Genomic DNA, 14,000 nt, shown 5'->3' with positions numbered 1-14,000 from the left:
TTAATTCTTAGTTTCGTATGATGCACGATCCTCGCAGTACAGAGCGCTATTTAACCGCTATTAACTAACCGCCGCCTGGTTAGCTCAATTGGGAGAGCGCCGGACTGCTGTGCGGGAGGTCGAGAGTTCAATACCGGCCGGACCAATACTCAGGGTCTTAAAATTAATTGAGAAGAATATGCTTCCTTTCTTTAACATCAAGAAATGGTTAGATATTCTAGTCTTCTCGGATAGGGACGAATAAATGGAGGTCCCGTCTCCTGCAGGGTTTGGGGTAGGAGACGTTAATTTCCCACGCACGAGATTAATGTGTGATGGATGTCCTCCCTGGGGTGGGTTGGGTGGGTAGGTGAAATCGCTATGGACTAAACACGGCTGCCAGAGGCGCCTGTCTGATTTCAACCTTAAAATTGTAACTAAACACGTATGTTGTTTAGAGAAATAGAGACCTTTACCTTTACCTTTCCCTTTACCTATTTATGCAATAGCGAAAATCAGACCTGAAAAAAAAAAAAAAAAAAATCAGGCCTGTACGGGATTCGAACCACTGACCTCTGCGATACTAGTGCAGCGCTCTACCAATTGAGCTAACAAGCCAACTGAGAGCAGGTCGTAAAGTTGATTCGTAATAAACCCGTGATGATAAATCAGATACAATGAATATATGAAGTTCATATATTTTGAACTGCGGTATTAGATACGTATGATGCACGATCCTCGCAGTAGAGAGCGCTATTTATGCAATAGCGAAAATCAGACCTGAAAAAAAAAATCAGGCCTTTACGGGCTTCGAACCACTGACCTCTGCGATACTAGTGCAGCGCTCTACCAATTGAGCTAACAAGCCAACTGAGAGCAGGCCGTTAAGTTGATTCGTAATAAACCCGTGATGATAAATCAGATACGATGAATATATGAAGTTCATATATTTTGAACTGCGGTATTAGATACGTATGATGCACGATCCTCGCAGTAGAGAGCGCTATTTATGCAATAGCGAGAATCAGACCTGAAGAAAAAAAAAAAAATTCAGGCCTGTACGGGACTCGAACCACTGATATCTGCGATACTAGTGCAGCGCTCTACCAATTGAGCTAACAAGCCAACTGAGAGCAGGCCGTTAAGTTGATTCGTAATAAACCCGTGATGATAAATCAGATACAATGAATATATGACGTTCATATATTTTGAACTGCGGTATTAGATACGTATGATGCACGATCCTCGCAGTAGAGAGCGCTATTTATGCAAGAGCGAAAATCAGACCTGAAAAAAATCAGGCCTGTACGGGACTCGAACCACTGACCTCTGCGATACTAGTGCAGCGCTCTACCAATTGAGCTAACAAGCCAACTGAGAGCAGGCCGTTAAGTTGATTCGTAATAAACCCGTGATGATAAATCAGATACGATGAATATATGAAGTTCATATATTTTGAACTGCGGTTATAGATACGTATGATGCAAGATCCTTGCAGTAGAGAGCGCTATTTTTGCAATAGTGAAAATCAGACCTGCGTGCCTATTTGCACACATACGAAAATATTTAGCGATTTTTATCTTTCATCTTCATTTTTGAGTACAACCTTAATACGCACCTTCGCTCAACTTCCTTTCTTTGTTTTCTTTTTGGTCACAATAATCATTTTCCTGCATATATCCATCCAAAAATAGAAGCATTGACGCCATAAATGACATATACGCTGCAAGGGCCAAAGTGTATTCGGAGATTGGGCAAACTTTAATTCATGGATAAAAAACGTATTGTTTTAATCTCTTTTAAGTTTATCATTGGCTTATTTTTCACCCAACCACTATTCTTAGCAACAAAGGTCTCAAAGTACTTGCAATACGATAGATGTTGCTTTTGTTTTCTCCGAAAGCATTCATTTTTAACTCGTGCATTGTGCGCATGCGCAAGAGCGAGTTGTAGGTATGGTGTGATGAATGGCGCTCGCTCGCTCGCTCGATTGGTCGATTCCTGTAAACTTTTTTATTTTATTTTAGGCTTTTGAACGCATTTGATAGTTTTTGGCGAGTGATAAACAAACGAAATGGCGACCTTTGTTGCTAAGAATACTGTTGGGGTGAAAAAGAAGCCAATGATAATATTGAAAGAGTAAAAAAGCATACGTTTTTCATTTGTGAATTAATTAAAGTTTGCCCAATCTTCCAATATACACTTTATCTCTTGCAGCGTATATTTTATTTATGGCGTCAATACTTCTATCTTTAAATCCAGGAAAATGATTATTGTGTCCAAAAAAGAAAACAAAGAAAGGAAGTTAAGCAAAACGCAAAATTTACTCGCTTACGGGGGATTTGAACCAGTTAAGTCGCTACGCTGTGATCGTCATCTACCGTCTGCTTTTTACCGTAAGGCCACCGAAGCTCCTTGATTGATTATTATGAAACTTTATATACTTATAAATTTTACATTTAAAATGCTGATCTTTTGGTAATTTCAACCGCGGGCTCAAACGACGCGAGTCGCTGCTCTCCGATAGTCCGAAATTGAAGTATCGCTCACGGCCAACTGCTCGTAAAGTGACTTGTTTGAGGCTTGTTTGGTATTCCTGGAGCTGTATCGACGTTGGAAAGTGGTTCACAAGTGGGAACTGCATTGAAAGAAGCTCAAGCATAAGTTCAATCAATCGATATGCTGTTTCTTCAATGGCGTAACTCGCACAGTGTATGCGTATGTTATTAGTGCACTGTTAAGTTTGTATGTCTCCAGATACCTTGAATGAAGGATTTTTTTCTTAAAAATGCGTCCTGGAGTGAGGAACAGGAAGTTCTAAAGATGGGGATTGATATCACTCAAAATGAGTGTAATTATCAGTTCTCAAAGCAAGGAATGTGCACTGACAGTGAGTGACAAATACTGCCTAAAACTAATAGCAGAGTCCTTACCTTAAGGTGACTGAAGTTTCTCCTAGTAAGACCTATTTTTTTCAAAAGGAGTAAGTAAAGATCTCAAAAGAGAGCACTTACTCCTCAAAGATAATACATCATCCCTATGTCCTTGAGACAAGGATCTTAACTTTAGGAAGTGGTTCTTTCTATCAATATTTTGTGCATGTAACACAGGTTAGCCAGGCCATACTACAAACTCAACAACAACTTTTAATCTGACATAATAAACCCAAATTGTGCTTTCTTTAAAATGTTTTAAATTATTTTGAACTTAAGATACCTGCACAGCAGCAAGTTTTATTTGAAGCAAGACTTACGTTACACCTCACTTCATTTGATGTAGATCAAATGTACAGCAAAGTGACATGGCTTTATACCTAACACCAATTCTTCAAGAAATGGCACAACTAAATATTAACTTAATATGCTGAAATTTTGGTAGTTACTAAAACAAGGAATTACCTGGAAGGAGAGGAATGAGCTGGAATGATCCAGAACGAGCTGGAATGACCAAGAATGACCAAGATTTTGGATTGAATGACCAATGATTTTGGATTGAATTTGTCTCCACATACTTGATTTTAACTTGCTAAACAAACTCTTTACATCCTTCCGCCATTTTCTCACGCAGTTGGAAAAGGCTGATGGGATATTAGCCAAAGGAAGCCTGATGAAATATTTCTAATGCAAATGACCTCATGGGGCAGAATACAATGCATCAGGGGATAGGATATTTCCCGCAAAATCTCCAGCATCATGGCGGAAGAGTTCGATCTCTCGCCCTTAGGAGGTAGGATTATTAACTAATATATATCTTTTTGTTGACTACTTACTTAAATTATGAACTCAGTAACATCACTTAATAACTGTGCCACACTGTGAGCCATATTGTTGTGTTTTTGACCTAATAATTTAGTAGTGAAACGTGTTGTCTTCCATTCCATGTCACGATTTTCCACTAGGATTTAACTCGGCCGCCATCGTGAAATATTGTATCGGGCTTCCTGTGGCTACTATCCCATCAGCCTTTTCCAACTGAGTGAGAAAATGGTGGCAGGACGTAAAGACTTTGTTTAGCAAGTTAAAATCAAGTATATGGAGACAAATTCAATCGAAAATCATTTTTATGGATCATTCTTGGGTCATTCTTGGTCATTCTTGGTCATTCCAGCTCATTCTAGATCATTCCAGCTCTTTCCAGGTAATTCCTTGTTTTAGTAACTACCCTGAAATTTTAACTATTCAATAAAGATCTTCATGCAGATTTACCAATACTAAAATAAACAGTATATAGCGGCTTCATGACAAACACAAATTCATCAAGGAATAGGTATGGTAGCTTTTCCTTTGAATCATACTGAAGATTACTCTTTCTCTTTGTCAAAAATATTGTTACAGATTTGCCTGTACCTAAATGTTCTTCATAGAGGCTTTACACCTAGGACATGTTCTTCAAGAAATTGATAAAGCAACTTTTCTTTTGAATCATATTGTAGATTAAAACAATAATAAGTTGACAGTGACAACAACAATCCCTTTACAAGGATGAATATCCTAGCTGGTGTATGACTATAATTCTGTCAACTAGTGGTTTATATTTAGTTTGAGATTCTTTACTCTTCTTAGTGTAATAGAAAAAATCCGAGCCCCAGATGGGACTTGAACCCACGACCCTCCGTGATCTAGGCGGATGCTCTAACCACTGAACTATTGGAGACTCTATGGTGAGCAAGGGTCAATTTGTGGGCCTCGACTGGAACCGCATCGCGCGGCTACACAGCCAAGTATTGGTAAGCACCTGTGAAAACTCACTAACAGCATCACGCTGTCACATTAAGGCATATCAAGTCCCATCTGGGGCTCGGATTTTTTCTATTACACCAAGAATTGTTTCATCTTTACATGCTCACTTTGGAGGTTGGTTGGCCGCATCTTGATATGCCTTAATGTGACAGCGTGATGCTGTTAGTGAGTTTTCACAGGTGCTTACCAATACTTGGCTGTGTAGCCGCGCGATGCGGTTCCAGTCGAGGCCCACAAATTGACCCTTGCTCACCATAGAGTCTCCAGTAGCTCAGTGGTTAGAGCATCCGACTAGATCACGGAGGGTCGTGGGTTCAAGTCCCATCTGGGGCTCGGATTTTTTCTATTCTTTACTCTGCTTCAGTAATTTTTTGTATAACAATCACATGATTGTAAGTAAAGTATTGTAAGTTTACATTCCATGTTTATTCTTCTGGAAGTTATAAATTTATGATTTATTTTGACAACCACTTTGATTGTCATTTGAAATTAAAAATTTTTGTGAATTACATGCAACAAGGATATTCCTAATGCTTTACATTTAGGGTAAACTAGGCACTCAAAACTGTGGTCTTGTTTCATGAATCACAGATATTGAGTGTGTTGAAAGAAGAATTAATGTAAAAAAGTTTTTCAAATTATATTTATAGTTATTTTTCCTTGGGAATTTGACAAGCACAATTCCACAGATATTTCTGAAATGTTGGCAAGCATTTATCATAAATCTAGTTGGAAGAAGAACCTTTCTACATAGAATGAATACTTGCTAAAAGCAAGGATTTGAGATATTTATTCAATAGTGGAAATACCCTTAAAATGAGAATTGAAAGTCATAATTCTTAAAACAAGGACTGTAAATCTTATTTTTAACGGTGGTGTTCTTAAACTGAGGAACTTTCATTGGAGAGTATAAAATTCTTAAAAGCAGAAATCTTAATCTTTACATTTCAAGGAATTGACTCTCAAAATAAGGAAAAAAATCCTTGTTTTGAGTATCCACTGACTTACAATAAGAATTCCGAAAAAAATAAACTTTAGAGTGGTGTGAACATCTTTGTACTTGTTTTCATCCTCGTGCTAATAAGTATCTCAGAAGTGCGAGACAGGCTTCAAGCGTAGGTATAAACATAACAAGCTAATGCGCAGGTGCATGGGAACAGCTGCAACATCAACATGAGCACAAGTGCTCTGTCGATGTTATGTTAAATAGGGACATAGTTGGTTTAAGCAGTATAGTGCTTGCTGATTGCCTGAAAGTCTTTCGCTTATGTTAATCCTTACGCTTATGCCAACCAAGTCTTAACTAGACACTATAACCATAAAAAGAAGACAACGTTTTGATAATCACATGCATATATGCTTATCCTTATGTCCGTGCGTTCTATCCAGCGCATAAGCTTTTACATGCCTATCCCTATGCTTGCATCGCAAGCTAATACTGAGCTCAATATTGGAACAATAGTTTTATGATAAACAAAACAGCACCCTTTTGAACTTTCATTCCACAAACCTTTACAGTAAAATCTAGAACACCCCTGTAGAACATGATGTAGAAATGAGTAGACATGGTTGACGTTGTCACTGCGTGACTTATGTGTCACGCAATTGTTAGATCTCTATTCCATTATGCAAGTGGTTTAAAATTTCTTAAATCGAAAAGTTACAGGAAATGTTTTATATGAAATCCAAAATGTACGAATAACAGTTTTGTTTTCAGATAAAATTATTATTAGTTTTCTAATTTGTTACTACTTATTGGCAATTAGCAATAAAACGTAACGTCACAGTTAATTTCATCTGATAAAACTTAGTGTGCAACTAGTAAACAACTGAGTTTAGATATTTTGAAGGATGGAAATTTGTTGTTCATTTGAATCTCTTGTTGTGAATGATTGTAGCAACAGTCCAAAATGTAGAAAACGGGATAGGCGAATACTACCTTTGCTGTCGTATGACAAGGAAATAGCAAGCCATTTGGCTCATTTTTCATTCTCTGGTGTGTTCATCGTGTCAGTGACTTGTTTTCCAACGACCCAACGATGTAGATACATGGACAATATGCCCAATTCATCGCTCAAGACTAGTCTTGGATGGACTTGAGGGGTAAATACTAAATGCAGAGTGCCAGCAAATATTTCCAGGTGTACCATGGAGTAGTCTAGATAACGTCGAGCAATGTTAAATCTGCCCCGCGTAAGTTCTTGGTATCCATTTCCACTAGATTATTGAAACTTATTTTATCTACCATAATGGACAGCGCTTGTCGCCTCTTGGAACAGTGATTTGTATTCTTATAACATTCACAAAGAGCTTCAAGCAAAGTGTAGTCAAGACTGTGATCCACGCCTTTAAATTTCGATCTAGCTAAACAATCATGTACTTCATCAGATTGTCCGCGGGTTAGTTCTTCGAAGCAAGTGGTGATCATACGCCATCCTTTATAACGTTCTAACGCTTAGTGCGCTCCGAGGTTTCATTCCACGAAGTAGAAAATACTTGTCGAATGGGACTGACATCTCTTAATTCAAAATACATATTCAGTTTGTCTCTTGGGGCAAACTAACAACCAGAGGCACGTCTACATACAATGCATAATCTAATGTTTTCGAAGCAAAATTATTAAAATGTGAAAAATAGTACTGAAATACAACTGAATTAGAGCATAACTAAATAATAAACGACTAATTAAATTATTATTATTAGAATTTGTACTATGACTAATGGCAGTGCAACTCTCCTCACCTGGGCCCAGTTGTTCGAAGACCGATTAGCGCTAACCCAGGGTTAAATTTTAATCCAGGTTTCTATATTTATCCGTTCAAAAGCCGTTTTAAAATAATTTTCTCAGTTCTTCTTAGAGCATTCAAATCACCAAATTGTAAACAAATAGAATCAAAGTGAATTTAATTTTAAAGCTTTCAGATCTGTAATTAAATTTCACGGTAACCCTGGATTATCTTAACCCACCTTTGAACAACCCGGCCCAGGCTGATACTAACTGCAGGGCGTGTCTACTAGGGTGGAGTCATAACACATATTCGGGAAAAACTAATCAAAGCAAACAAGTGCCTGTTCATTTTAAGATCTTTAAGGAAAGAAGGGTACAATCAGGCCGAAATAGACCATCTGTTTCTAAATCTGGTTCTACCAAATATATTATACGGGCTGTCCGTATTTGGCGCTGTAAATTCCGAATTAACAACAATCCAATGTTTCTTAGATCGATGTTATAAGCGCAAGTATACATCCGACCACAATAATGTTTATGAATTGATAGTTCAACAGGACACACGTATCTTCAAGAATGTTTTTAATAATACAATACACCCTTTAAGAGCTATAATTCCAAAAAAGAAATCAACCAAGTATAATCTGAGGAAAGAGACAAGTCACATCCTAAAATAAACACTGATAGGTTCAAAAACACGTTTGTCAATCGCTTAATTTTTAAACATAATCTAGTCTTATAATTTTTATCTTAATATCTCCGTGCACTTCATCAATGCAACTTGTATCTGAGTTTTCTAACGTATTCAATTGGGATTTCTAAGCTACGCACGTAATTACGCATGTGTATTTCTCCATTTCCCTTCTACTTACGTAATGATTAGATATCAGTCCGCAATGCAGTTTTCCGCGCGTGCTAAAATTAGCAGATCGTAGGTTTGGTCACACGGTTATACCCCACCGAGTTTTCTCGGCTTGATAGATTACTGTTATTACTGTTCTTTCTTCTAATTTTGATAAGTATGGGGCTGATAATGTTGCTGAGTCTGACACTCCCACACGTCCACTTGTTATGCATTCCGACTTTCCTGGTGCACAATTTCTCTTCAGTATCAACGGGTATCTAAACTTCAACCCAAAGTCAGTGTCAACAACTCTATCAACAGTGCATTTTAAAGGGGCTCGGGAAAGCATGGTTTTTACCCTACTTGAGAGGTAAGAACAAAATGTGTGCGATCGACCCTCACCAATATTCCAATGGTAGCTACCGCTGATCAGAAGAAGAGGCTCTGGACAATAAGAAAATTAGAAGCTTCTACGCACGATGGAGGATCTTTCCGATTTTGATGTTCACATTAGCCAATCTTCGGTTATTCTTTGTAATTTACTATGAAAATTGATCGCCTATTTTGACTGTTGACTCCTCTCCCCCCTCCTCATCTTTCCATTAATAATCTGAACTTTTGCACTGAAGCAATTTCTAAAATACATCTCCAAGAAAAGCCATATATGAAAGTAGACAACAAGAGATAATATATCAAATCTAAGAAGCAGAAAACCTCGCGTTAATAAATTATTCTAGAGATTTCTGTAGACGTGGTCAGTTATTCATCATTTTCTTTTTCCTTGTGCTGAATGAAGACCTAGATACCAATGACTTTTTGTCAAATATTTTCGCAATAATTAATCTTTGTTACAAACGAGAAATACAAACATGATTTGTCCTACCGAATGAATGTCAAAGTTAACCGCTAAACAAAATTGAAGGCTCAAAGTGATCAAAGATGGCGGATGTCCCTTATATTTACATCAGTTTTCAGGGCATCAAATAATCTTTTTTCGCCATCACCACATATCATGGAAGTTGAAGAGTATCTCGCCTATAGGACTAATAATTTTGATCGATCTTTCCAAGGGTCTCACTCCGTTAAACATTTCAACTGGACAACAGAGCAAATCGGACCTGGTACATTAATATTGTTGACACGATGGCTGATCTGACAAATGCTATGAAACCAATATTTGCAACTGAGGCACCTCAGATTTCTTTCATCAAAAATTTCAACTACATGCGCCCTTGATGTTCGACTTCATCATCAACTGATTTATTTACTCGAGAATGTTCCAAATATGGCTGTGGAAAAAGTTCCCAAAAAAGGTTCAATTTGCGCTATTCAAAGATTCTCACTTCGTTCAGGTGTAAACGACACTCATGTAAATTTCAAGTTATTTCAAGTTAGTTAAACAGGTCAAACAGAGATGTGGTTTACTGAGTTTTGATGAGACAACAAAAGTGGTTGGTTAGATGTAAATTTAAAGCCAGCATGGATAATGAAATCGCCTGCCCAACAAATGTATTAGAAGTCAAGTAATGGCTTTCACTACCCATGTAGGAATTATGATCAGAAGTGATTGATCGTCGGAGATATTGGGCCCTAAAATACCCATTTTTGGACTTTGTCAAAACCAGAAAAGAAAGAGAGAAAAGGGAAGAGATGAAATGGAAAAATTAAAACAGCTCGATGTTCTTGAGGTCTGATAGATATATAACATAATCTATTTGATTGAATTTGCAAATGCTTTTTCCGTTTGTCACAGCAGCAATGCAAAGTTATGAAAAAATGCGGGAAACGGGATTTTTTTTCCAGGGGGAATCCATCTGTCCCAGCTGGGAATGAATTAGTTTGACTATCCATTTTCATGCATTTGTTAACTCATATTATTTAGCATTTGTGCAAAGTCTGAGCCAAATCGGTGATCTAAGCATTCTAACCACCGCCTGGTTCTTCCATGTTTTGTGGTGGACACACTATCAATAAGTTTACATCCCTTATAATAAGGGTTATCCGATATTCATTATTTCTGAGTCAAAAGTTCCTGTTTCGGCCTCTTTCAGACCTTAAAGGGTTTGAATACAGCTGGATATTTTGTTTTCCGAACTATTTCTTTTATCATGATTTTGCTTTGCTTGCAAAGGCACGGGATCGTAGTTTATTCGGCTCTAAGCTATTATGTGCAGGAAGTTTTTGGAAATCCCAGAACAGTTTAACCACTTACGGACTATTAGTGCCTTGAGCCGGGATAGGAAAGTCACACTTTCAGATTCGGGTGAAAGCGATTTGAGCCTAGTCGAGCAGATCTCAGAGGCTACCAGAGCTGCTATCATTTATTATTGCACTATTCAATTTTATTTTTGCGTATCAGCTTTATACAACATGTACCATTTAGCAAAGCTTTAGACTATCGGGTATTTTGTACAAAGCCTGCGGTGAATCACATTAATGATATAGTTTTTGCACATAAATGGTTTGCAAAGTAAATAGCAGACGACAAACATTTTTACATTACTTTTCGAAGTTTGAATGACAAATGACAGCTGCCAATTCCAAGGAAACATCTGAACAATAAACGTCAGCAGGATAGGAAGTATGCGAGCATTACGGAATCGTTTGGCAATGCCGCTGTCAGATCAAATGAATCTCTTCAGAAATATTTACATAGATCATGGACAAAGAGACAACTATATGATTGAAAAAAAAAAGTTCTTTAGCTTTCAATGGAGCAATCAAATTTAAACTTTCAGATTTCGTTCAATGTTCTATGCGAGAGTAGCTAGTGTGACTTCTCTTAGTTCATCTGACGACATACTTTGAACGTTCCACGATTGCCCACGCAATGGACAGAGACAGGAATTAACGCAGCACTTGGAAGGGGAACAACCAAATAAACTATTTAGGCCTTCCCGGTAATTACCACTGAAAATAAAACAGATACATGGGTTGATGGCACAATTCGCGTAAGCCATGAATGTGGCAAAGAAAGCAAAATGTTGTATGCCGCAGCTTGGCTGAGGTGGTTGGCGCCATACAAAAAAGTTCAAAAACGCAAAAATGTTGAACGGAGCCCAACACAATGCAAATCCCATAACGATGGCCAGGACCATTTGAAGCACGCTTCGGTCTCTCTTCAATCGTTTTTCAAGTTCTTTTGCGCTCACTGATTCCCCTCCTGGTATTTTTTGAGCTCTGAGCTTTAGGATGATGATGGAATAAAGTATTGACATCAACGCAAAAGGAATCACCGCCAATATTAGAAACATTGCTACGTAGTAACTCGCTTTAGAAGATGATTCTCCGAAGGCTTCCTTCCACTTCAGAGCACATTGAAGTTGTCCTTTCGAGTTGTTGCTAAGTTTGCGGACAAAGAAATATGGGGAATGGAGAGCCATGGCAACAATCCACGTCGACATTATAAAATACGGGCAAAGCTTGGCTCTGACAATTGGGGGACGGAGAGGAAATACTACCGCTCCAAATCGATCAACTGCTATTAAGACCAATGATTGTATAGATACAGCGTTGGAGACGTCTTGCAAGAAGTACGCCAGTTTACAAAGCGCCGAACCAAAAGGCCCATCTATGAACCAGTAGCCGAGGTACAATTGTGTGAGAATCCGCGGGACAGCAAATATTGGAAGAATAAGGTCGGACATTGCCATGTTGACGATGAGGTAGTTGATGGTTCTCCTCATGGATTTTATTTTGAACACGATTGATCCAATAAGAATATTTCCAGTGAGAGATGCAACGATAATCACACAGTACGCTAAGGTTTTAGCCACTCTTTCTGCTGTGGGATAGTGTGAGCAATTGATGGCTGACGCGGTACCGTTCGCTGTAGCGTTATTGCTCATCTTGACTGGCCACTTGCTTTAAATTACGATTCGGTATTCAAGTTCAAGAACGCCGACCGACTGCTCCCGTAAAGGTTGAAAGACATGTGGCACGCGAGCAACCAAAAAGAAACGTTCTGTTTGGTTTCTAAATGTTTACCAACCAAAGTCAATATTTTTGTCCGCTCATGTCGAAAAATTTCAGATGAAAATGAGATCTTGTTTAAACTTGTATGTGATGGGAGATTACATTCTAGTAAGACATTAACGATCAAAAACGATAAGCAGCAAAAAGAGCCGAGAATACTGTTCAAAATCTCTAAGCCCTAGTTTCTACTGTTCTCCCACGCATTGTTTCTTTCCCCATGAAATTTTCAAGAAGCATTTTGGAGAATTTGCATACAGTACTCTTGTTTTCTCTCCGAGAGGTGCGTAACCACAGGTACATTTTAAACTATGTTTGCATAAGGTCGCTTCTCTTTAATTGGTTTGACAAGGAGGTAGGGGCCTTTTGTTCCTAAAGTTTACAAAAAAGATATGGATAAGCTATTGCTTGCGTTAAATTAAAATAAAGCAACTGCATACAATGACGATTTACGTAAATTCAAGAAAGGCAGGTCGATTTTGTTGACACTCTCACCTAGTAGTTTGAAATTACTGGTGAATGTGTGTCATTAGCGTAAATACTTTAAATATGTTTACTGCCACAAAGAATCGTTCCTGTCAACTTAAATAAATTCCTTCCAGATATTCCACCTCTTGATTACCCGAATTCTTAAGCAAATCGTTCCCGTGAAAGGAAAATTCATTAACATGCACTTCCTTCAAAGTAATCGACCGGCGGATACACGTAAGTGACATCGAACGTACTGTACACTTTCTCTACCTGTTGTTCATTTTTGTAGTCATCTTTAGTGGGTTCTAAAGAAATTAAAACGAAATTTAGAAATCGATGTCAACCAGTTTTCTTCCTGAAACGTTTTTATTTTTATTTTTTGCCAATTGTCATCCTTAAAGTAAACGTGTTTTAATTGGGTCAACGCTAACTTAATGAAGACAACGTGCTGCATTTGTGGATGAAATTCTAGAATTTTCTGCTGAAACTATGACGTTTACTTTGGATACTTTTAAAAGAGTCCTATTTATCAGAAGTTGCTTTTCGAATGGAAAGCTGATTTAAAAGATTTATGCAAAAATTATATCAGCAAATACAAACAACCATAAAAGTTGACAATTTTAATTTATTCAAACTTTATTGATTGATTGGCATTCAAAGTAAATACCTTCATAAGCTCTATGTAAATAGAAACATAACATAGGAAAGATAAGCCCAGCTCGAACGTCAAACCTTATATGTCAAACCTAATTATCAGGTGACCTTGTCGAATCGAACGACAAAAGATAAACTTTGATTCGTACATGTTCGAGCCAAACGCATACATTAAGCATACAGTAGGTCTATTATTTTTCCCACAATTCTGTTCGTGTTTAGGTAGCTGACATCCTCAGTAGACAAAATTAAAAAAGTGAAAGAAAATTTTGTATAAGTAATCACATGATTTCGAGTGCAATTTGGAATAGATAAATTATTTCAAAGACTAACAAAGTTACACGAGCCCGTTGGGCGAGTGCAATTTGTGGTCTTTGAAAACATGTACAAGTGCTTATTTAGTCCAAATTGCACGAGAAAAATCATGTGATTACGCATTAATAATATACATGAAAAAATACTAGGCAGCTTATAATAATTATGCAGAAGAAAAGCCCGCGCATCACGTACAAAAATATTTTATTCATACCCTGCAAGTGACATTGTGCGTTTGGTCAAACAACCGCGTACGATCAAAACTATAGGATAAAATACAATTTTTACATCGTTAAGG

The 14,000-nt window shown here is 37.7% G+C and overlaps 1 protein-coding gene across 1 annotated transcript; it reads right to left on the bottom strand.

Moving 5' to 3' along the window:
* Positions 1 to 10,610: 10,610 nt before the first annotated feature.
* Positions 10,611 to 12,537, bottom strand: LOC111328146 (neuropeptide receptor 22). Its single transcript, XM_088734226.1, has one exon. The coding sequence runs from the start codon at positions 12,136 to 12,138 to the stop codon at positions 11,044 to 11,046; it is 1,095 nt and encodes a 364-aa protein (XP_088590352.1). The 5' UTR covers positions 12,139 to 12,537; the 3' UTR covers positions 10,611 to 11,043.
* Between the last annotated feature and the right edge of the window lie 1,463 nt (positions 12,538 to 14,000).

The sequence above is a fragment of the Stylophora pistillata genome, chromosome 9, assembly GCF_964205215.1.
Source record: "Stylophora pistillata chromosome 9, jaStyPist1.2, whole genome shotgun sequence".
NCBI lineage: Eukaryota > Metazoa > Cnidaria > Anthozoa > Scleractinia > Pocilloporidae > Stylophora > Stylophora pistillata.
Note: the sequence above shows the minus strand (reverse complement) of the source record. Positions and strands in the feature narration are given on the sequence as shown.

Bases quoted from the DNA above. Each gene is read 5' to 3' on its own strand.
- LOC111328146 (XM_088734226.1), bottom strand. From the start codon at position 12,138: ATGAGCAATAACGCTACAGCGAACGGTACCGCGTCAGCCATCAATTGC.